This window comes from Hevea brasiliensis, chromosome 7, assembly GCF_030052815.1.
Source record: "Hevea brasiliensis isolate MT/VB/25A 57/8 chromosome 7, ASM3005281v1, whole genome shotgun sequence".
Lineage (NCBI taxonomy): Eukaryota > Viridiplantae > Streptophyta > Magnoliopsida > Malpighiales > Euphorbiaceae > Hevea > Hevea brasiliensis.
This window is the reverse complement of record NC_079499.1, coordinates 99,291,542-99,314,766: the sequence shown is the minus strand read 5'-3', so window position 1 is coordinate 99,314,766 and position 23,225 is coordinate 99,291,542. Positions and strand designations below refer to the sequence as shown.

At 32.6% G+C, this 23,225-nt stretch overlaps 1 protein-coding gene and 1 pseudogene across 1 annotated transcript; both read left to right on the top strand.

The window, feature by feature from the left end:
- Positions 1-10,823: 10,823 nt before the first annotated feature.
- LOC110653787 (UDP-glycosyltransferase 91A1-like) lies at positions 10,824-12,554 on the top strand (annotated as a pseudogene).
- A 1,967-nt stretch (positions 12,555-14,521) lies between these two features.
- On the top strand, positions 14,522-16,260 carry LOC110653814 (UDP-glycosyltransferase 91A1). The gene has a single exon (XM_021809598.2). The coding sequence runs from the start codon at positions 14,668-14,670 to the stop codon at positions 16,051-16,053; it is 1,386 nt and encodes a 461-aa protein (XP_021665290.2). The 5' UTR covers positions 14,522-14,667; the 3' UTR covers positions 16,054-16,260.
- Positions 16,261-23,225: the final 6,965 nt, after the last annotated feature.

Sequence of the window (23,225 nt, the reverse complement as noted above, 5' to 3'; positions counted from 1 at the left end):
CATTCAAAGAAACCTTAAATCTGTCTTCTTCATCGATAATTTTTAAAGTTCTATAAAATTCTTGGACTAGTCTAGGATAATAAACATCAGTGCATTCACACACAGTCAACCATTCTTGAAATTCAAAGAGTTCCTTAAATTGAAAATCAACCTAATCAAAATTGTCCCATTTTATGAACTTATAGTCTAGAAGCGCTTTGTCAACGAGAGAACCCGATGATTTTGAAGCTCACTTTTCACGCTAAATGTCAATCCCATGCACTTTCCTTCCCCTTTTCTTTTCTGGTGCCGTCACTGCAGGTTCAACTTCCTTAGATGGGTCAGAGGGTACACTATTGGAATCAGTTACAGGTGTTTTCCTCTTTTCTTTCAATTTCTTCTTTAAGGCAGCAACAAGGAGTTCTTCAGATGAAGAAGAGGATGGTGAGGCTGCGGCTGGAGTTTTTTTTTTGGTGCGGGCCATGAATGGCGAATTAGAAGCAGTGAGGAGTCGGGAAAAATGGGTTCCAACGCAATGAGGAATGAGTGAGGAATTTGAGAGTGAGAGAGTCGCTCGAAGAAGATGGGTCGGTATAATGAAAAAAAATTTGATAAAGTGAAAAAAATAGGTAAGATTGGTACGGAGAACCAATAAGACAGTAAGAGAGGAGTCGGGCATGGCGAGAGAAGAAACTGAAGGGCTGAGGTTTCGTGTAGCAGTGGATGTAAAATTGATTTTTCTTAAGTCCTGCGCTTTTTCTCTTCTAGTTTACTTTATTTGAATTTTATTTTATTTTAATGTGTGTGTGTGTATATATATATATATATATATATATATATATATATATATGATATTGCAAAAAATATGTAAATGAGTAAGTACATTCATTGGCACGCAGAAAGTTCAAAGCACAGACACTTTTTGGCTTAAAATTTGAACAGTATACGATACAACAAACTAATTTTAGGCACGCAACAGTAGCATACAACTTAGTAAACTAATTTTTACGAGTACAAAAATAAGTTAGCTACTGTTATATAGAGTTTTCTTAGCAACTTAATATCACAGCAAATTACTCACAAATTAGACAATATGCAAATATGTTAAATCTATATGACTTGAATTTTAAGCAAGTGGTTCACTCATACCAATTTCCCTTCTAATTTTGCAAAAGGTTTCCTCATTGAGTAGTTTTGTAAAAATATCTGCAAGTTGATTTTTAGAGGCAACAAATTCAATTTTGATATCTCCATTTTAAACATGATCTCTAATAAAATGATGTCTGATCTCAATATGTTTTGTTTTTGAATGTTGGACTGGATTTTTGATCAAGTTTATAGCACTTGTGTTGTCACACCTAATTGGAACAAGATTATATTTTAAACCAAAATCTTCCAATTGTTGTTTAATCCATAAAATTTGAGCAACACAACTACCAGCAGCTATATATTCAGCCTCAACTGTAGATAGAGCCACTGAAGTTTGTTTCTTATTGTGCCAAGAAACTACTGCAAAACCAAGAAATTGACAAGTACCTGAAGTACTTTTTCTATTCAATCTACTTCCAGCAAAATCTGAATCACTATAACCTACAAGATTGAATGATTTACATTCTGGATATATTAAACCAATTGAGTGTGTGCCAATGAGGTATTTGAAGATTCTTTTTACTGCACTTAGATGGGATTCTTTTAGACATGGTTGAAATTTTGCACACAAGCAAACACTAAAATGTATGTCTAGTCTAAATGCAGTAAGATACAAGAGAGAGCCAATCATACCTCTATAAAGCTTTGTATCTACTTCTTTACCTTTTTCATCATTGTCCATTTTAATTGTTGAACTCATAGGAGTGCCAATGCTCTTCAAATCTTCCATTTTAAATTTCTTCAACATATCCTTGATGTACTTTGATTGATTTATGAAGATGCCATCTTTCATTTGCTTAATTTGAAGTCCAAGGAAGAATATGAGCTCCCCCATCATGCTCATCTCAAATTCATTCTGCATAATCTTAGAAAGTTTCTTGCAAAGAGATTCTTTAGTAGCACCAAAAATTATATCATCAACATATAGTTGCACAATGAGCATATCATTATGATGCTTTTTAACAAAAAGTGTTGTGTCCACTTTGCCTCTTTGGAAATCATTTTGTAAAAGAAATTTACTAAGCCTTTCATACCATGCTCTAGGTTATATCATCAACATATATTTGCACAATGAGCATATCATTATAATGCTTTTTAACAAAAAGTGTTATGTCCACTTTGCCTCTTTGGAAATCATTTTGTAAAAGGAATTTACTAAGCCTTCAATACCATGCTCTAGGTTATATCATCAACATATATTTGCACAATGAGCATATCATTATGATGCTTTTTAACAAAAAGTGTTGTGTCCACTTTGCCTCTTTGGAAATCATTTTGTAAAAGGAATTTACTAAGCCTTTCATACCATGCTCTAGGAGCTTGTTTTAAACCATATAAAGCTTTAGTAAGTTTATAAACATGATTTGGATACTCATGATTTTCAAAGCCCAGAGGTTGTGCAACATACACTTCCTCATCAATATAACCATTTAAAAATGCACTCTTGACATGCATCTGAAAAAGCATAAAATCCTTGTAACATGCAAAGGCACACAAAATTCTAATAGCTTCAATTCTAGCAACCGGAGCAAAGGTTTCATCAAAATCAATACCTTCCTCTTGGTTGTACCCTTGAGCCACTAGTCTAGCTTTGTTTCTAACAACATTGTCTTTTTCATCCATTTTGTTTCTAAAAACCTATTTAGTACCAATAATTGAATGATTTTTAGGTTTAGGAACCAAATTCCAAACTTTGTTTCTCTCAAATTGATTGAGTTCTTCTTGCATGACAAGAATCCAACTTTCCTCATTTTTAGCTTCTTCAAAACATTTAGGTTCAATTTGTGAAAAAAAAGCAACATTACCAAAATATTTTCTCAATTGTGCTCTAGTCATCATCCTTTGAGATGGATCATCAATGATGTCTTCTTAGGGATGATTTCCATGGAATCTCCATTCTTTAGGTAAATCTTCATGTTGGGGTTTATTCACTTGTAATTCTTCCAAATTTGGCATTTCTTCATTGATTTGATCATTGTTGGCATTATGTACATCTATTGTGGTATCTCCTTGAGTTTTTTCATTTTTGTCATCAATTTGTTCCATTTTTTGACTTGATTTTACATTTTCTTTTCCAAACACCTGCTCATTATTGTCATCAAAAACATCTTTCTTTCTAATAGAAGGGTTAGCCTCATCAAAGAAAACTTGAATAGTTTCCTCAATAACTAATGTTCTTCTATTAAACATTCTATATGCTTTACTCTTTGTTGAGTACCCAAGAAAAATTTCTTCATCGGATTTAGCATCAAATTTCTTCAAGTTATCCTTCTTGTTATTTAAGATATAGCACTTACATCCAAATGCTCGGAAATATGAAATATTTGGTTTTCTTCCTTTCCAAAACTCATTAGGGGTCTTTTCCAAAATTGGTCTAATCAAAATTCTATTCAACACATAGTAAGAAGTATTAATAGCTTCAGCCCAAAAAATACTTTGGCAAATTATTTTCATTCAACATGGTTCTAGTCATTTCTTGCAAAGTCCTATTTTTCCTTTCTACAATCCCATTTTGTTGTGGAGTTCTAGGAGCTGAAAAGTTATGGTTGGTTCCATGTTTATCACAATATTTCTCAAATAAATGATTTTCAAATTCAGTTCCATGATCACTCCTTATAGATGTGATGCAAAAACCTTTTTCATTTTGAACCATTTTACTAAAAGAGGTGAATTTCTCAAAAGTTTTATCTTTGTGAGCAAGGAAGAATGTCCATGTATATCTTGAATAATCATCAACAATAACTAAAGCATATGTCTTCCCACCAAGACTAGCAAGAGACACGGCTCCAAACAAATCAAGATGAAACAATTTTAATGGCCTAGTAGTGGAAACAACATTTTTATATTTAAAAGATGCTCTAGTATGCCTTCCGAGTGCACATGCCTTACATTGAAATTCATTTTCATAGTTAACCTTAGGAAGACCTTTAACAAGTTCTTTCTTAGACAATTTTGACAGTGTATGCATGCTTGCATGTCCTAATCTTCTATGCCACAAATAACTAAAATCATCAAAAGATACTAGATATGTACCATGATTAGTTTCAAAGTTATTCAAGTCAAGCAAGTAAACATTATTAGATATATTGGCAATGAACAATGTGTCATTATCTAAGTTATTACTTGTACAATGAGAAGAAGTGAACTTTACCTCAAAACATTTATCACAAAGTTGGCTTACACTTAGCAAGTTGTATTTCAAGCCTTCAACAAGTGATACATCTTCGATGTAAGGTTTGGTTCCAATTGTGCCATTTCCAATTATTTTTCCCTTTCCTTTATCTCCAAATTTCACATGTCCTCCATCTACCATTGTGATTTTTGAAAACTCCTTTCACCAGTCATGTGTTTTGAACAACCACTAACTATATACCATTTTTCACTTCCTTCATCCCTTTGAAACAAACCTGAAATTTAATTATTTAGCTTTAGGTACCCAAGCAACTTTGGGTCCTTGGGGGCTAGTGACTTTAGGTAAGGTTCCCTTTGGCACCCATACCTTCTTTACCTTAAGGAAACCCTTCTTAAGTGCACAAGAACTAATCATATAACCTCTTTTATTGCAATAATAACATGTGACATTAGGCAAGGAGGATATAGATGCTTTAATGAAATGATTCTTGTATTTACCATAGTTCATGAAACCGTCAAAACGAATCTCATATTTTTCATTTGAAATTCTTTGGTTTCCAAGAAGTACATCTAGAGTTTCTTTTCCTTTTGTAAATTTTGCCAAATCATTTGTCAAAGATTATATTTTAGCTTCAAGAACCTTATTTTTCTCAATGAGCTTTTCACAAGTTTCTTTTGAGTTTTTCAACTCCAAATCTAGCTCTTTAAACAAAGAAATTTTTCCTTTATAAAATTCATTTTCTTTATACACATTGGGCATAGCAATATTTTGTGATCTCAATGATTTAATTTCTAAATTCATTTTAGTGCATTTTCTCTTATATTTTCTATATTCATCATACACTTTAGCAAATGCAAGTTCAAGTTCCTCTACATTAGGAGGTTCAAGAGAATTTACCTCATTATCACTTTCTTCTTCCTTTTGTGAACTTTCGACTTTCTCTTCAAATGCCATCATACAAAGATGAGCAGTCTCTTTGTCACTTGATTCATCATTTGAAGATTCATCTTTGTTGCTCCATACAACTTTCATAGCTTTCTTGCTCTTGTCTTCTTTTTCTTTCTTCTTTTCGAGCAATGGACATTTGGGCTTGATATGTCCTGGTTGTGACATTCATAACATACAATTTCTTTTATTGATTCCTTGAAACGTTTATCCTTGGGAGTATACTTTTTCAAGAATTTCTTGTATTTACTTCCTCCCTTCTTGAAAGCTCTTTTGAATTTTCTTACAAGCATAGTCATTTCATCATCATCATCACTTGAAGCACTTGAGTTGTCACTTGAGTCAACTTTAAGTACAACTCCTTTCTTCTTCTCTTCATCCTTATTTGTCTTGAGAGCAATGCTTTTCTTCTTCTTTTGCTCATTTTCAACTTTATCTTTCTTATATACCATCTCATGTGCAATAAGAGATCCAATGAGTTCATCATAGGTGAATGTTTTAAAATCCTTGGTATCTTGTTTAACCGTAGTCTTTGCTTCCCAAGACTTTGGAAGTGATCTAAGAATTTTCTTCACAAGTTTGGCTTCCTCAAATCTTTTACCAAGTGCTTTGAGAAGATTGACAAGATCGATAAACCTTGTACTCATATTCGCAATTGATTCTCCTGGCTTCATTTCAAATAGCTCATAATCTCGGATAAGGAGGTTTGCTTTGGATTCCTTGATGACATCCGTTCCTTCATAAGTGACCTTAAGCTTATCCCAAATTTCCTTAGCAGTTTGACATCCTGAAATACGATTGTATTCATTAAGGTCAAGTAAGCAATGCAAAATATTAATAGCTTTAGCATTTACAGAAATTTTCTTCTAATCATTGTCATCATATTCATCTTCATTTTTAGGAACTTTAGTATTTCCTTGACCATTTTTTTTAGGAACATATGGACCATTTTTAATAATTCTCTATGCATCAATATCTACAGATTGTATGAAATTTCTCATTCTAACTTTCCAAAATGAGTAATTAGTGCCATTGAAGAGTGGTGGTCTAGTAATTGAGTAGCCTTCAGCTAGTGGCGCAGGTATATCGGCAGTGTTGCTAGATGAACCAGCCATTGGGGATCACTCCAAGGTTGTGACACCTTCAGCAAGAGAGACAAGCTCTAATACCAATTTGTTGTCCCAAAATAGTCCAAGAGGGGGGTGAATTGGACTTAAACAATTTTTTGGCCCTTGCTTGTAGCCTAATGAAAAATTGTGGCTTTGTTCAACTAGGTGCTCCTACATATATAGTGAAAGTGATATGTGTTTCAAGAATATGTCCCTAAATTGCAATTCAAGCTTCAATCAATATTTATAGCAATTTTTGACATAACATGCATTACAAAATATTCAACTAATTTCTCAACCTACTCAATATATCTTTAAGTATATAAACTTAATCTATTCAATCAACATTCAATATCATGCATAGAAATTAAATTACACAAAAGTGAAGAGATTAAGGTTAGAGAAATCAAACACAATGATTTTTATAGTGGTTCGGCTTAACTAGCCTACATCTACTCTCTCTGAGAACCCTCTTTGAGTCTTCTCTCCACTATTTGCTCTTTTAAAGGCAAGAGACCAAAAGCCTTTTACAAATTCTTCAACACTAAGCTTTTACCAAGGTAGCTTGAACCCTTAACAAGTGCTATCTCAAACACTCACACTCACAAGCTTCAATAGGTGCTTGTACAACCTCTCTTAAATGCAATTTAATGTTTTAACACTCACTCTCACTCAATACAAATCAAACTATATAGAAGAGATGAGTTGATTTGCCAATGGTAGCTCAAACACTTTAAAGCTCTTGAATGAAAGCAATAAATGAAAAATCAAGATTGGAGTGCAATTGTAAGCTTTCATCAAGTGTAAAATGAAGTAAAGAAAGTGTATTTATACTCTCATATCATTTTAAACTATTTGAAATCTTTTTAGAATGTTATACACTCTGTTCTAGGCAAAATAACTGTTATTTTGTCTTTTTGTACGAAGTAGAATAACTCTGATCATTTAGCAAACTAATGAAATTTTTGCCGACAGTAGTAAACTAGTTAGCAAACTATAATTTTAGCAAACACATTAACAAACTAATATTTTAGCAAACAAGTTAGCAAATTAATTTACCAGATGCCTGTTTCAAATTGTAATTTTTAAAAATCTAATTTAGACCTTAAGAGAAATATATATTCCAATAGCAATATCTAAGGTCATGATGAGAGAAATTTTTATAAAGTAATTGAAAGAAAAATTAATTTTGAGCTCCAATTGACTAAACTTTTATCTATTCTTTTTGCACAAGTTCTAAGACTCAATTCCTAACTCTATGACTTTCATACCTTTACTTTGAGTCTTAGCTTTCATAATCTTGTTCTCTCTCAAATTGGATTCATCTTGAGATGCCTTTGAGTGTTTTTCCTCCTTAGATGCAACCTCAAAGATTTTTCATGAATAAGAGAAAGAATCTACACATCACTTAAAATTGAGTTAGATAGATTTTAGTTGGGTTTTGTTATTATTAAAATCAATGCTCATTTTGAGTTACACGAGGTCGACATTATCCCAACTTATTTGATGAGTATTCTCAAATATCCAAAAGGATTCTGTCGTCAGCTTACTAGCTTGATTTCAAATTTTTAGTGGGGTAGAAATGAGGAGGAGAGAATAATTCATTGGGTGACTTGGACTAAAGCATTTGAGTTAAAATTTCGAGGAGTTGGCTTCAAAAACCTTGAAATGATCAATCTAGCTTGCTTGGCAGAACAGACTTGGAGACTTATAACAAATCCTAATAGTACGTGGGCAAGAATCATCAAAGGCTTGTATTATCCTCATTCGTCTATTTAGAATTCTCCTATGAGGTCAAGATCTTCGTGGGTTTGGCAGGGTTTAATTGCAGGCAGGGAAGTGCTTAGGAAAGGTGTACGACAAAACATTGCTGATGGTAGTAAGATTCTGATTTAGGAAGACCCTTGGGTCCCTGGTATTGTAGATTTCAAGGTTCAGAGACCTCTAAATTGTCCAACTCATATTCTGATTTAGGAAGACCCTTGGGTCCCTGGTATTGTAGATTTCAAGGTTCAGAGACCTCTAAATTGTCCAATTCATATTACTTAGGGTCTCTGACCTTATCAATCATGCAAATCTTAGTTAGAATAATCAGTTGTTATCTCTTCTATTTAACGAAGAAGTGTGTAAAGCTATTCAAACTATTCCTGTGGCTCCCTTAGGAACGAAGGACTTTGTTGTGTGGCATTATGATAGCATAGGGATATACTCAGTCATGTCTGGCTACAGAATGCTGATTCAACAAGATTCTCATTTCTCTATGACCAATCCAGCACATTCCATGCTTATTCTAGTAGAAGCGTGGAAGGCTCTTTGGAACTTATCTGTTCAGTTAAAAATCAAAACTTTTTTATGGAGAATTTTGCTTAATGCTATTCCAACTAGAGAAAGCCTTACTCATAGAGGTTTGCCAGTGGATCCAATGTGTCCTATTTGTATTTCCGATATTGAAACAGTGGAGCATACTCTTTTCTTTTGCGACCATGCTCAAGCAACTTGGTTTTTGAGTCCATGTGGCTACCAACCAAGTGCTATTGGCTTTACCTCTTTTTCTCAGTGGTGTACTACAATGGTTTAGAGTCTAAAGAACGAGCGTCAATGCTTAGTTTCTATTGTTGAAACTTGCTGGACCATATGGAAGGGGTGTAATAAAGCCGTGTTTGATCACTGCCAGCCTAATCCCATTGAAGCTCACCGAAATATTTACTTGACTATGCAAGAATTGAACTTGGTTAAGTCTTTGTCAGGCTCTGATGATAGGTTTGCCCTGCGAAATTCAAGTATCCAGATTTGGATCTCTCCCTTGCAAGGCCAACTTAAATTTAATACTGATGTTAGTTGGGATAGCGGTGAGTAGGTAGCATATGTTGCTATGATTGTTAGAGATAATTTTGGTAAGTTGGTTAATGGAGATGTAAAAAGAGTTTTTTCCAGCTCTCCTTTGGCAGGCGAAGCTCAGGCAGTGCTGCTAGCTCTTCAAGTGGCCAAAACTATGGGCTGGCTCCCATGGTGGTTGAGTCTAATTCTGCTATTCTTATTGCAGCCCACTAATCAAAATGTTCAGTGGGCAATTGAAGCAACAATAGCTGTGATCAAATCTCTCCAACAGAGGTGTTGTTTTGTTTCCTTTGTGCATATTGTTAGAGAAGCAAATAGAGCAGCGGATTGTATTGCCAAGCTTTATAAACAGGGGAAGTTGCCTGTTACCTGGGCTGCATACCCCCCGCCATTGCTGATGAATTTTTGGTGTTCTAATGCCAATTGGCTTCTTAATGCAATGAAGTTTTTTGCACTGAAAAAAAAAAAACCTATTATCTAAATTGTGGAATGGAATCCGGTTGTAAATCGTGAACTTTAAAATTTGTGGTGAAGAATATTACGTTTTCTTTTTAAATTTAGAAATAAATCCTTATTCTTTATTTTTTATTTTCTTATTCTATGGCTTTTTTAATTTTTTTTTAATTTTTTTATAGAGCTTTATCCCACTTTAATTTTATTGATAATTTATTTTTTAAGTAATTTTTACTATAACAAGTTAACGGTTCAATAATTTATTTTTATTTGTACTATTTGGTAATATTTTTATTTTTAATAATAATTTATTTTTATTAGTAATTTATCAATAATTTTTTAGTAATTTTTTTTTGATATAAAATATTAATGATAATTTTTAATTGTAATTTTATTAGTAACTTTCTTTGTATTATTTTTTTATAATAATAGTAATAATATTTATATTGTACTTTTTAGCATGAATTTATTATTTTATTGAAAATTTACTTTTTAAAACGACTTAAAAATAAATTATATTAATTTTTACCTTTATTAATTAAAAATAAAAAAATATTTCTAAACATATTTTTTAATTTTTTTATTAGAAACAGATGAAATAATAATAATAATAATAATAATAATAATAATAATAATAATAATAATAATAATAATTACCATCAATTTCCTGATGTTTAGCAAAATTCACAAATTATTCCTGTTTTAAGTTTAAGTAAAATGCCAAGTTGTTCTATCTTTGATTCTGATAAAATATTTTTTAATGACAAAATTGCCCTTGAAAGGCGGGAATGGCAAAAAGTACAGGAAAAGGATGCATCTCCTTCATGCAATTGTAATTGTAATTGGATTTTGCTCCCTCATGCAGAGCTAAGCTCTTCTGATGCTGTTTGTGTCAAGCTGTTTAATGCAATTTTGCAATTAAATAAAAAAAAAGGACTTAATTGTTATTCAAATTTGAAATAAAGACTGATATGTGAATTTCATTTAATATGATTTGTTTAGATTATAATTTAATAAAATAATTTATTTAAATATTATTTATGGTAAGAATATATTAAACTAATTAAATTTAATTTTTATTTTATATTATATTTTTCAAACAATAATATTATATTTATTAAGTACTTTTTTTATTTTTTTTTAATAATATTTATAATTCATGTTTACACATTCAAATAAAAATTTGCCATGCCTACGGCATTTGCTTTTGTCTCATATGATAAATTTCTTCGTAAAAGGCAAAACGATAGATAAAGAGGAGAGGGTGGACAAACGAGAATTACAAACTTTGGTGAGATGGCATTTATTTTGCACAATTTCTTTTTATTTTTCTTCTTCTTCTTCTATATCACTACTTCTGTCTCTGAATTTAGCATCCATGGCCGACGATTCCAAGCTTCATATTGCCATGTTCCCATGGCTAGCCTTTGGTCACATCATCCCATGTTTAGAGCCTTCCAAACTCATATCTCAAAAGGGCTAAAGTCTCCTTCATTTCCACTCCTTGAAACATCCAACGTCTCCCAAAACTTCCTTCCAAACTTGGCCCATCTCATCAATTTCGTAAAGCTTCCATTGCCTCAAGTCGATGGCCTCCCAGAAGACGCAGAGTCCACTACCGACGTCCCTTACGATAAAGTGCAATACCTTAAGAAAGCCCACGATGGTCTCAAAGATCCTATCACTGTGTTCCTTGAAACTTCACATCCTGATTGGCTTCTTTATGATTTTTCCCTTTACTGGTTGCCTCGTACGGCTACTAGTCTTGGCATTTCAAATGCCTTCTTCAGTATAATCTTGGGTGCGGTACTGTGTTACGTCAAGCCACACTCTGCAACTGATGATCGCGCGAAACCTGAGGACTTCACTGTCCTGCCCATGTGGGTTTCGTTTCCTACCAAGGTAGTGTTTCGGCTTTTTGAGATCTTAAAAATTCTTGATTCAGTAACCGCTAATGCGTCGGAAGTTTCCAACGCTTATCGTTTCGAAGAAGGTTTAAGAGGTTGTGAAATGATTGCTGTGAGGAGCTCCATGGAGTTTGAACCAGAATGGTTACACTTGCAAGAGGAGATCCACGGGAAACCTGCATGCCGGTTGGTATGGTACCCACTAAGGACTGTGACGCCGGCGAGGATACCGACGCATGGAGTTCAATCAAACAATGACTTGACAATCAAGGGAAGGGCTCTGTAGTGTATGTAGCTTTTGGTAGTGAGGCCAAGACGAGTCAAGTAGAGATTGTGGAGATCGCTCTCGGGTTAGAGTTGTGTGGGTTACCATTGTGGAGATCGCTCTCGGGTTAGAGTTGTGTGGGTTACCATTCTTTTGGGTGCTGAGGAGGCGTAGCGGCTTGGCTGATGCTGAGGTTGAGTGACCAGATGGGTAAGGGGAACAAACCAAAGGGCGCGGTGTGGTGTACACTAGTTGGGCTTCTCAGCTCAAGACCTTAGCTCATGACTCGGTGGTTTCTTGACTCACTCTGGATGGAGCTCAGTTGTGGAGGCACTTCAACATGAGAGAGCTCTCATTCTTTTAACGTTCTTGGCGGACCAAGGTATAAATGCTAGGCTTTTGGAGGAGAAGAAAATGGTATACCCAATACCAAGGAACGAATTGGATGGTAGTTCCACGAGGAAGTCAGTTGCTGAGTCAGTGAGATTGGTAATGGTGGAGGAAGAGGGTAAGATTTACAGGGAAAAAGCTAAGAAGATGAGAGGATTGTTTGGAGACTGAGAAAGACAAAATAGGGACATAGACAACTTTCTGGGTTACCTCAAGTGGCATAGGCGCCCATGAAAATTGAAAACCCTGCTTAAGTACAAATGGGTCCAGAATATCAGAAAAGAACAAAGAAGAAGAAAGGAGAAAGGAGGAAGGAGAAGAAGGTGGCATTCTAGGAACTAAATAATTGAGCATATTTTTAATGAATTAATTGTGTTGTCTTATTAGAGCGAAGTGGTTGAACTATATATATATATACACTTTTTTACTAGAAAGTGAGTGAACTATTATTAGTGCAAGTGGATGTTACTGTTATTAATTTCTCCTAAGCTATTTTATCATCATCATTTTCCCTGTTATTTCTAGCATAATTCATAATTTAATCTGACCCGCTCCATTGATATTCCTAAATGACCAAGATATAAACCGCAGGAAATGGAAATACTAAACCAGTAGTCTACAACAAATGCAGAAATTACTCCAAGATTGTTTAATGAGGCACTTAACACAGCCAGCTAACTTACTTCGAGATTAGTCTTTTAGCATTAAAGCATAAACTATTGTGGGTTTGCAGTTTGTGATAGCATGCAGCTGGCTTTGTCCTTACTCTTATTATCTTTTGCTTCATCCCTGGCTTGGTGCTTCCAAAGACAAAAGCAAAAAAAGAAGGGAGGCTATGGCTATGGGAACTACCATATGACTCTTAGATGTAAAAATTTTTTATCCTAGAGAAATTTTGCATTTCTAATGATACTACTTACCTAAAATCAAGTCAAAAAGTCAGTGCCCGGTCAAAGAATTCAACGTGGTAGTCAAAGTATCAGCACTCAATCAAAGAGTTAAAATAAGAAAGAAGAGTTTTTGATAGAAACCAGATTGTCCATCATATGGTTAGGATCATCTACACCAAGTAGATGAAATTCAGATTTAATCAGACCAAGCAAAAGAAGACGTATGTGGTTCAAACAGAACAAAATATTGCTTGGACAAGTGTAGCCAAACAAGCACAAATAAGGTAACAACAAGTGTACATGATTGCCCGACGAACCTAGCATCTGCCAGTACTAATCAATGATAAGCCTAGATTTTTAGGTGAAAATTTTGGGATAATAGTTGAATATTCGAGATTCTTGTAGATAACTACAATATTGACATTTAATTTATAAATATGAGAAGCAGATATTAATCAGGTACGTTTATTATGTCAAATTTCTTATTGAAACTCTCATTATTGAATTCTTCACTTTATCAAAATCTTTAACTTGAGTATCATAATGGCTGACCAATAGACCACCGACCTCATCATTCTCTTTGATTTTAGACTTACTTAACATTTGGACTGATTTTCAGAGACTTACAACAACATTATCTAAGTTGCAGTCTTAAGTGTAATAAAAGAATTGCTAACCTTGATCGTAGAGGTTTGATGTCTCTTAGTCTTTGGATATCTCTGTGATCATGTAGAATTAATGGAATGAAAAAAAATGCACACAAAAGCCTCTCTAAGTTTTAAGTTTGTGTTATTGAAATTACCATATAGAGAGAACATTACAAATCACAAAATAGCCTGAAGAATATACAGGAATGAAAAAGCAACATAAAGCAGAGGCCATGGGATAAACAATGCATGCATGCCTGCAACAACATACTTGTTATACCAAGAAAACCAAGTCTGTATTCATTAAAATTTGAACTCAATATAAGGAGAAAAATATCTCATTCATTGGAAGTTTATGGTACCATTCGGATTGGGACTTAAAATTTTATTTAAATATTATTTATGGTAAGAGTATATTAAATTAAATAAATTTAATTTTTTTCTCAGATTATATTTGTCAAACAATTATATTATATTATATTATATTTATTAAGTACTTTTTTTAGTTTTTTTTAATAATATTTATATTTCGTGTTTATATGCAATTATAAATACTATGACAAATTCCATTCTATTAACAAATAATCAAATATTTATAATGTTTTCATAATTTAGTTAAATAAATATATTTAAATAAATATAAATTATTTAATCAAATATTTAAATCCTTATCAATATAATTTCATTTTTTGTTTTTATTTCTCATAACTTAACTAAACACAATAGTTATGCTTTTAAGTAAAAATTGGCCATGTATACCCCATAAACTTTTGTCCCATATAATAATTTCTTCGTGAAAGGAGATGCAATATGATAAAAGATGGTGGACCAACGAGAATGGCAAAGTCAGGCAATCAATCTCAGCGGTGTAATATTTATCTTGCATCTTTTCTTTTTATTTTTCTTCCTGCTCTTCTTCATCTTCTTCTATATCACTACTTTTGTCTCTGAATTTAGCATCCATGGCCGACGATTCCAAGCTTCATATTGCTATGTTCCCATGGCTAGCCTTGGGTCACATCATCCCATATTTAGTGCTCTCCAAACTCATAGCTCAAAAGGGTCATAAAATCTCCTTCATCTCCACTCCTCGAAACATCCATCGTCTTCCAAAACTTCCCCCAAACTTAGCCCCTCTCATCAATTTCGTTAAGCTTCCACTGCCTCAAGTCGATGGCCTCCCGGAAGACGCAGAGTCCACCACCGACGTCCCTTACGATAAAGTCCAATACCTTAAGAAAGCCTACGATGGTCTCAAAGATCCTATCACCGTTTTCCTTGAAACTTCACGTCCCGATTGGCTTCTTTATGATTTTTCCCCTTATTGGTTGCCTCGTATAGCTACTAGTCTTGGCATTTCAAATGCCTTCTTCAGTATACTCTTGGGTGCAGCACTGTGTAACGCGAAGCCGTACTCTGCAATTGATGATCGCACGAAACCAGAAGACTTTACTGTCCCACCAAAGTGGATTACTTTTCCTACCAAGGTAGTGTTTCGGCTTTTTGAAATCTCAAGAATTTTTGATTCAGTAACAGCTAATGCGTCCGAAGTTTCCGACTCTTATCGTATGGAAGAGGTTTTAAGAGGTTGTGAAATGATTGCTGTGAGGAGCTCCTTGGAGTTTGAACCAGAATGGTTGCACCTGCTAGAAGAGATCCAAGGGAAACCTTGTATACCGGTTGGTATGCTTCCCACTACGGACTACGACACCGGCGAGGAAATTGACACATGGAGTTCAATCAAACAATGGCTTGATAATCAAGGGAAGGGTTCTGTAGTGTATGTAGCTTTTGGCAGTGAGGCCAAACCGAGTCAAATAGAGATTACTGAGATTGCTCTCGGGTTAGAGTTGTGTGGATTACCATTCTTTTGGGTGCTGAGGAAGCGTCGCGGCTTGGCTGATACTGAGGTGGTCGAGTTACCAGATGGATTCGAGGAACGAACAAAAGGGCGTGGCGTGGTGTGCACTAGTTGGGCTCCTCAACTCAAGATCTTAGGTCATGATTCGGTTGGTGGTTTCTTGACTCACTCTGGGTGGAGCTCGGTTGTGGAGGCGCTTCAACATGAGAAAGCTCTGATACTCTTGCCATTCTTGGGGGACCAAGGGTTAAATGTGAGGATTTTGGAGGAGAAGAAATTGGGATACCCAATACCAAGGAACGAATTGGACGGAAGTTTCACTAGGAAGTCAGTTGCCGAGTCAGTGAGATTGGCAATGGTGGAGGAAGAGGGTAAGATTTACAGAGAAAAAGCTAAGGAGATGAGAGGATTGTTTGGGGACAGAGAAAGACAGAATAGGTACATAGACAACTTTCTGGGTTACCTCAAGAGCCATAGGCGTCCATGAAGATTGATAACCTGCTCAAAGTACAAATGGTGTTCAGAATATCAGAAAAGAACAAAGAAGAAGAAGAAGAAGAAGAAGAAGAAAGAAGAAGGCGGTATTCTAGAAACTAATTGTGTTGTCGTATCAATGCAAGTGGATGTTAATTACTGATATTAATTTCTCATGAACCATCATTATCTTTACTAGCATTATTAATTTCTAGCATAATTTTGTTTAAAAAAAATTCTAGCATAATTTATACTTTAATCTTCGAATTATAGTTGAATTTTTAATTTTAATAAAAATTAAATTAATTTTAAATTATATTTTTATTAATAAAATATTTATTTTATAAAATTACCTATTAATAAATTAAAAGATATAATAATTTAATTTATCATATTTTACTTTATATAATAATTTGATTTTTTCAATTTTAATTTTTGTAATTATTGGCCTTATGAGCTTCAAAGAGTATAATTTTGATGATTCCAAAACTTAAGAAAATCTAATCTAATCATATTTTTCCAAATATATCGTAAAGATTTTGTATTGAAAAACTTTGATGGATGAGAATACTAATTTCAGAAGTTGTTGTCAAAGAGATCATATGAGGGTCGAGAGATACCTTCGAAATCATATATGATATATCTCTAAACTCTAATAGGGCTACATATACATAATCTAATAATTTATGTATCACTCCATCAAATAAAATCTTAGCAAAAGAAAAAAGAAAAATCTTTGAGCCTTATTATATTACAGACTCCAATTAATTGTATACTTCCTTTAAAGTTTCAACAAAAGGTACGTTTTATGATAAAAAAAAATCCTCTTCATCAACTTTAATGTTGTTATAAACGTTTGTCATTGTAGAGTGTAGACGATATATACATATAATATTACATCACATCGTATAATTTCTCCTACTTAAAAATAAAAAATAATACGTATAGATAATGTTTAATCATTCTTGTTTTTAACATGCAAAATTGCATTAGCATGGTCCAAAAGGGCAAGAGTATAAGAGTGTGAATACATGAAATCGAGGCTCAAATTCAATCCTAACTTTATCCAAACCTAGCGATAATGTAACCCATAATAGAAACCCAAAACCGCCCTGGCTACCAACAGCAACACTGGTGGTCGAAAAGCATAGATGCAGTTGAACCATCAAAACCATCATAATAGCATTGTTGAGCTTCCTAGACTAGGAACTGGGACAGAGGCTGAGGAAAGATGAAAACAAGAGCAACAAGCATTCTTATACCAGAGAAGCAGAAATCTCAGCCTTCATGCGGACCTCGTCGACCACAAGCTCACTAGCAATGGCGTTCATGAAAGAGAAAGGAGGCTTGCCACACCAATGTCCAAGGTGTTATAGTCTGGAATAGCCTTGGGTCGGCCAAAATGTATCGATACTGCTAGACTTCTCAACATAACTATCTCTCCCTATGATTCCCAAAACACCATGCCAAGCTCATTGGCACCTAGGTTCTTGAAAGCTCTCACAAAATACACAAAACCTGCAAAACACAACTAAAAAAAAAAAACACTAGTATACATCCAGCCTAGATGAGGGAGAGTTGCCCTGTAGACCCCTATTTTTTTCACCCTTTGAATGCATACTGTGTAAAGGCATTGAGGAGCCCTATGATGATAAATTAAAGGATTTAGAGGTATTCTATTACACTAGCCCCAGATTTTCCCATAAAACACCCATCCTAAGAGACTTTAAATCTGCTGAGTTTTGGAGACATTCTAAATTAATTAGAACACTCCCTAAATTCCCATTCAAGCTACCATTCGACTGTCATCCTTCACTAAAAATTAGCCCTAGCTAATTAGTTTATTAGGTTCACATTAGGAGCCCTTTTAACCTCTAATTGCATCTCTATTGCTCCATATCTAATTTTCATCATTCCAAGGTGTCTTTGGGTGTCTTAGAATTCCTCGGGTCCAAAAATTGAAACACCAAAACAAGGTAAATCTGATTAGGCACCGAAATCACTCCATATGCATGCTTGGGACATTTTTTCTCTTATGTTCTATTTTATCTTTTGAAAATGGCTTCTTTTGCCTCTAATATTATTTTTAATGAATTTATTAGGTTTTTCCCATGCAATTTGTTTTTTGAATCTCCCCAAAACTATTTTTCTATAATTAGTTATGAATTTTTAAATTTTACATAATGAGCAGGCACACTATTGCAAAAACCCGATTTTGAAAATATCATAACTTGGTCCGTGTTTAGTCTTTTTGAATGATTCTTGAGCCTAAATTACATGTTAGAATGTCAATTTTCTTGCCATATTCTAGTTTGCTATGAAAGTGTCATTTTGTGTCCATAGGTCAGATTAGGTAATAAAATTGCATATATCAATTTCATTACTCATTGAAATACATGATTTTGCATGTTTTTGAATACTTATTTTTTCTGAATTTTAGTATTATATGTTAAGCATATTATCATAAAATTTTATAATTTTTCTAGTTATTTTGCTAATTTTAATTATTGTTGCAAGTTTACTGCCTTGTATAGTAAAATATTAGTTTTTTTTGTTAATTTTATGTTTAATTTAATTTTATTTGTTTAGATCTGATTCTAACTTGTTGTTTTTATATTTTGCATGTGTTGGGAGACTTAGAAGAGCTAGAGATGAGGTAGAAAATAAGAGTTTGGCTAAGAAACAATTTCCTAGCTAAACTCAAATTGTGGAAGAATACTAATTCTATTTTTTTAGGAGTTATTTTAATTCTAATTTATTTTGTTAATTTTTTATTGTATTTTTTTTTTTGTAATTTTCAATTATTTAGACTATTAATTATTATTTCATTGTTTTAAATAATTAATAAATATAAATAAAGCCAAGCCCATTAGGAAAATGCCAAAACTGAATGGACATGAAAGAAGAATAAATTAGACCCTTTGATGGATTTAACCCAATTCAAGGTGGAACTCCAAGACTTTTTGCACAAGGTTAATGGGCCTAAGGTTTTATAATAATTTTTAGAATTAATTTTATTTTGATTATAAGTTGTAAAGGTCATTTCAAGGTTCTAATCTCTATTCTCCTTTCTCTTTCATTAGTTTAAGACTTAATTTTATTTTGATTATTTTTAATATTTTCAAATGGTCCTTTGGCATATAATTGAACTTAGTAAAAATGCATGTTATAATAGGCACGCGAATCTAAGACACACATACAAATCGCACAATCACATAGTATAGAAAAGAGAAGAAGAATAACACAAAATTTAATATGGTTTGATGGTAAGATTTACGTCCACAAACAAGATAAAAGAAAAAGTTCACTATGATGAAAAGAATAAGATACAATCACTCAAAACTTTCAAACCCTAACCCCAGTGTGTTTTTAGAATATCTCACAACTCTACCGCAAAGAGCAGAAATTACAATATTTATATTAGTTCATACCGCAAGAGCGTTGCCCCCGCACCCCAAAGAGATCAATACTAGGCTTCGGGCCCAAGTCTATCAGCCTATGCTATCTATTACTACCTTAAATCTCACTTTTTATCCCAAATCAGACTACAACGCGAAACTTTTGACTTTGGTCATAATTTGGGTTCATGAAAAGACATATTCAAATTTTAAGCACTATAAAAATAACAATGCATATAGAGAAATATGAAAATTAATGGGCCTAAGTACATAACCTAAAAATATTAGCATGATTAGGACCCTCATCTTCCTCTTATGTATACACTTGAGATTGAAAATGCCTATGACTTTTTTTTTCTTTCTATATGCTATGTATAACTTATAAAATGAATTGGCATGTAATTAACTTAGTAAAATATACATATAAGGTTAGATGGTAAATAAGATAATTTTTTTTTTTAACTTAGAAACATCACATAATAGGATTTTCTATGTGTATGTACTTGTTATTTTAAATGGTTAAATTCAAATGTGTGTATAGCCTTAGACTTGTATAAATGCATAATTAGGAAATTTCATAAAAAAACAATAAGATAGACTTTAAAAATCAATAATAGAAGCTGACCATTGTTCTCAGATAAGTTTAGGTGGAGATGGTGCCTAATACTTTCACTCTCTTGTATCCACTATTCCAAACTTAAGCTATTGAGCTCATGATAAAAGAAGAGTAGTGAACTTCTGCAAGGAGTAAATTGTTACCTACATCCCTTCTTATAAATTTGTTTCGATTATTATTTAGGTAGTGACTCATTTTCTTTGCTTTTATGATGTTAATATTCTAACATTGTGGTAATCTCATGGGAAGACGGTACTAAATTAGATTCGAGGATTCCACAACCCCAAGCCTACTGGAACCACAAATAGACATTTTCCTCCATTCCGAGGGCAGGGGAAGCAAAGGGAGGATGCTCGACTCTTTCAAGAAAAACAGTGACTAAAACCAGAGTTGAGAGATAATTCTCCCTCGTAAAATAAGAGAGAGAGAGAGAGAGAGAGAGAGAGAGAGAGAGGATTATTTAGTCGTCACATTCTAGGTAACAGCACACGCAGCCATCATTCCATATATTGTAAAAATGCTTTTCATTTGAAATTATTTTCTAAAAAAATATTTTTTATAAAAATATTTTTTATTATTTAATTATAATATTAAATTAATATATATATATTACATAAATATAAATATTTTTAAATTTTAATAAAAATAATGTAATTTTTCTTTTAATTATAAAAATATTTTTATTAATTTATTTTTAAATTTTTTAAAAACTAAAAAAAAGAAATATTTTTTTTTTATAAAATAAACGGAGCATTAAATGATTTCTTTGGCTCCTTTCTCTAACTGTGCAAAGTCTGGATTTTTTTTTTCTTTTATTATTAATTTAAATTAAATTGCAAATTCGACCCCACCTAATGTCGCCTGCCGACGACTTCTTTTTTTTTTTCTTTTTTTTTTTTTTTTTTCAGAGCCTACTGACTGCCCAGTGCCATTTTAGCTTTTGACTTTAGGTGGGAATATGAAATTTGAAAAACAATATTAATGAAAATTTGCTTTGAGGAAAAACATCCAAAACAAATTTCTTTTTCCCTTTTTGATAATGGAGCTTAAAGCAATGTTTTCAGAACCATCGGCCCATCTGATTGAAAATCAGATTAGTAAATGGTTCGATTTAGTGCCCAGTCTGAATAATTTCTTTTATCTTTCAATTTCAATTAATTTTAATTAAAAATAATTTAAAATATATTTTTAATTGATTCAATTAAATCAGTCAGATTGATAAATTGATTAACGCATTACTTCAATCACCATTTAAGGACAAATTTTATTCATATTCCCACATTTAAAGCCCTATAAGAGTGTCATTTCTAAACTTTAATTTATAATATAAAATACTTTAAATATTAATTTTTAATTCCTTCTAATATATTATAATCAATTTCATCACTATAACATGATTAAATGAGAGTCTTATATTGTTTATATAAAATTATATTATTGTATACTTAAATCAAAACACATTAAAATTATAGATAAAATAAAATTTTGGTGCAATGGTTAAGAGTATAACTTTGAAAGCAATTAAAATTGTGTTAAAAAAATATTTTTTTAACAATGAATTTCGATTTGAATTCAAAATTAAGGTCTTACAAACTTGTAGATGATTAATGTATTATTGAATTAAAATTTATTGCAAAAAATACAAAATCCTTTAATTTGTAAGATCTTTTATTAATTATTTTATAACAATATATAAATTCATCTCTTATTTACATATCTTATAAATTGATTATAAATAAGTAGATATAAATCTATAATTAGTAAAGATGAATTATTTAATTACTTGTTATGAAAACACATGATGTAGAGTGTCTAAATAGTTGCATGTTTTATAAAATTCATTTCCTGTTGACTTTCTTCTAGATAGAGTTTCCTCTCACTTTTGCTTTTGTTTCTCTAGGGTTTTTTGCCTTTTTTTTTTTTTTTTTCTACCGGATTTGTGATCTAACCTGTCCCTTGCAAGCAAAGGGGTTACTCTCTCTCAAATATGATAACAAGTCATGTATTTGTGAGTATCTGACTCAATCGAGTTATAATAAAATAAATTTGGATAGTATATAATTGAGTTTAGAACATGTTTGAATTTGAAAAATAATACTTATATCATATTCTGACCGGTTCAGATTTTCAGTGTTGAATATTTATTATCCGAATTTGTTTATATAAATATTTAATTAAATATAAAATATATATTTTTTATTATAATATTTATAAATTTTTATACATTATATTTTTTAAAAAATAAAATTTAAATATTTTATAGAATTGTTAAATTTTTACAATATAAATTATTGATAAATTTTTTTTTATGTAGATTGTTAATTAAAATATATAAAATTAAATATGTTCAGATATTTAATTTTTGAGTAATAATAATGAAATTTGGGATAAGTTTAGATAATTAAGGATAAATTTTAATAAGATTTTGAATGAATTCAGATATGATAATATCAATGGAGTTCAAAATAATTTTCGCATATATCTTATTCGTTACCGTTTCTGCTCCCTCCCTTGCCTGGAAGTGCCTCAACGCTAAGCAGGTTGTGCATAGATTTTGGCTTTTTTTTTTTTTTTTTTTCTCAAACTAGATGTGAAATGAGAGGGATATGGTTAAGGATATGCTCTTCTATTGGTATATAGCTTAGTTGTTTGCTTTTGCCATGCTTCATCTGTGTGTTGCAGGCAAAGAGGGATGTCTCTGGGTCTTTCTATTGACACTTGATAGTGTCCTTTTATTGATTCTATAGCTATAAGAGATTGAGAGGCTGAAAGCTCTGCCTTTCTTTTCCATCAGAGACACTGAAGATAGACTTTGCTCGACATCCTAAGCTGCGGGTACGGTGTTCTAAAGGTGTCTTTTCATGTTTGTTGTTTGATCTCAGCCATGCATGACTGCCAGAGGAAGGATTCTCACATTTCTTGCTTTGGTTGGGTATTGTTGGCCTATTAGGCTAGGCTTCTCGGCAATATGGAAGAACAGTGCTATAAAGAGGTACAGGAGGTGCTGCTATGGTATGTTAGCCTTTGTTTGCTTGGCTCTAAGGTTCTTTTGAGTGGGCCTTGGACTTAGCCCTTTGTGTTTGTATTCGGTTAAATTATATCTACCTTACTCTCGGGCCTTAGGCCTATGAATGAATTTATCTATTACTCAACTCAACTAAGCTTTTATAA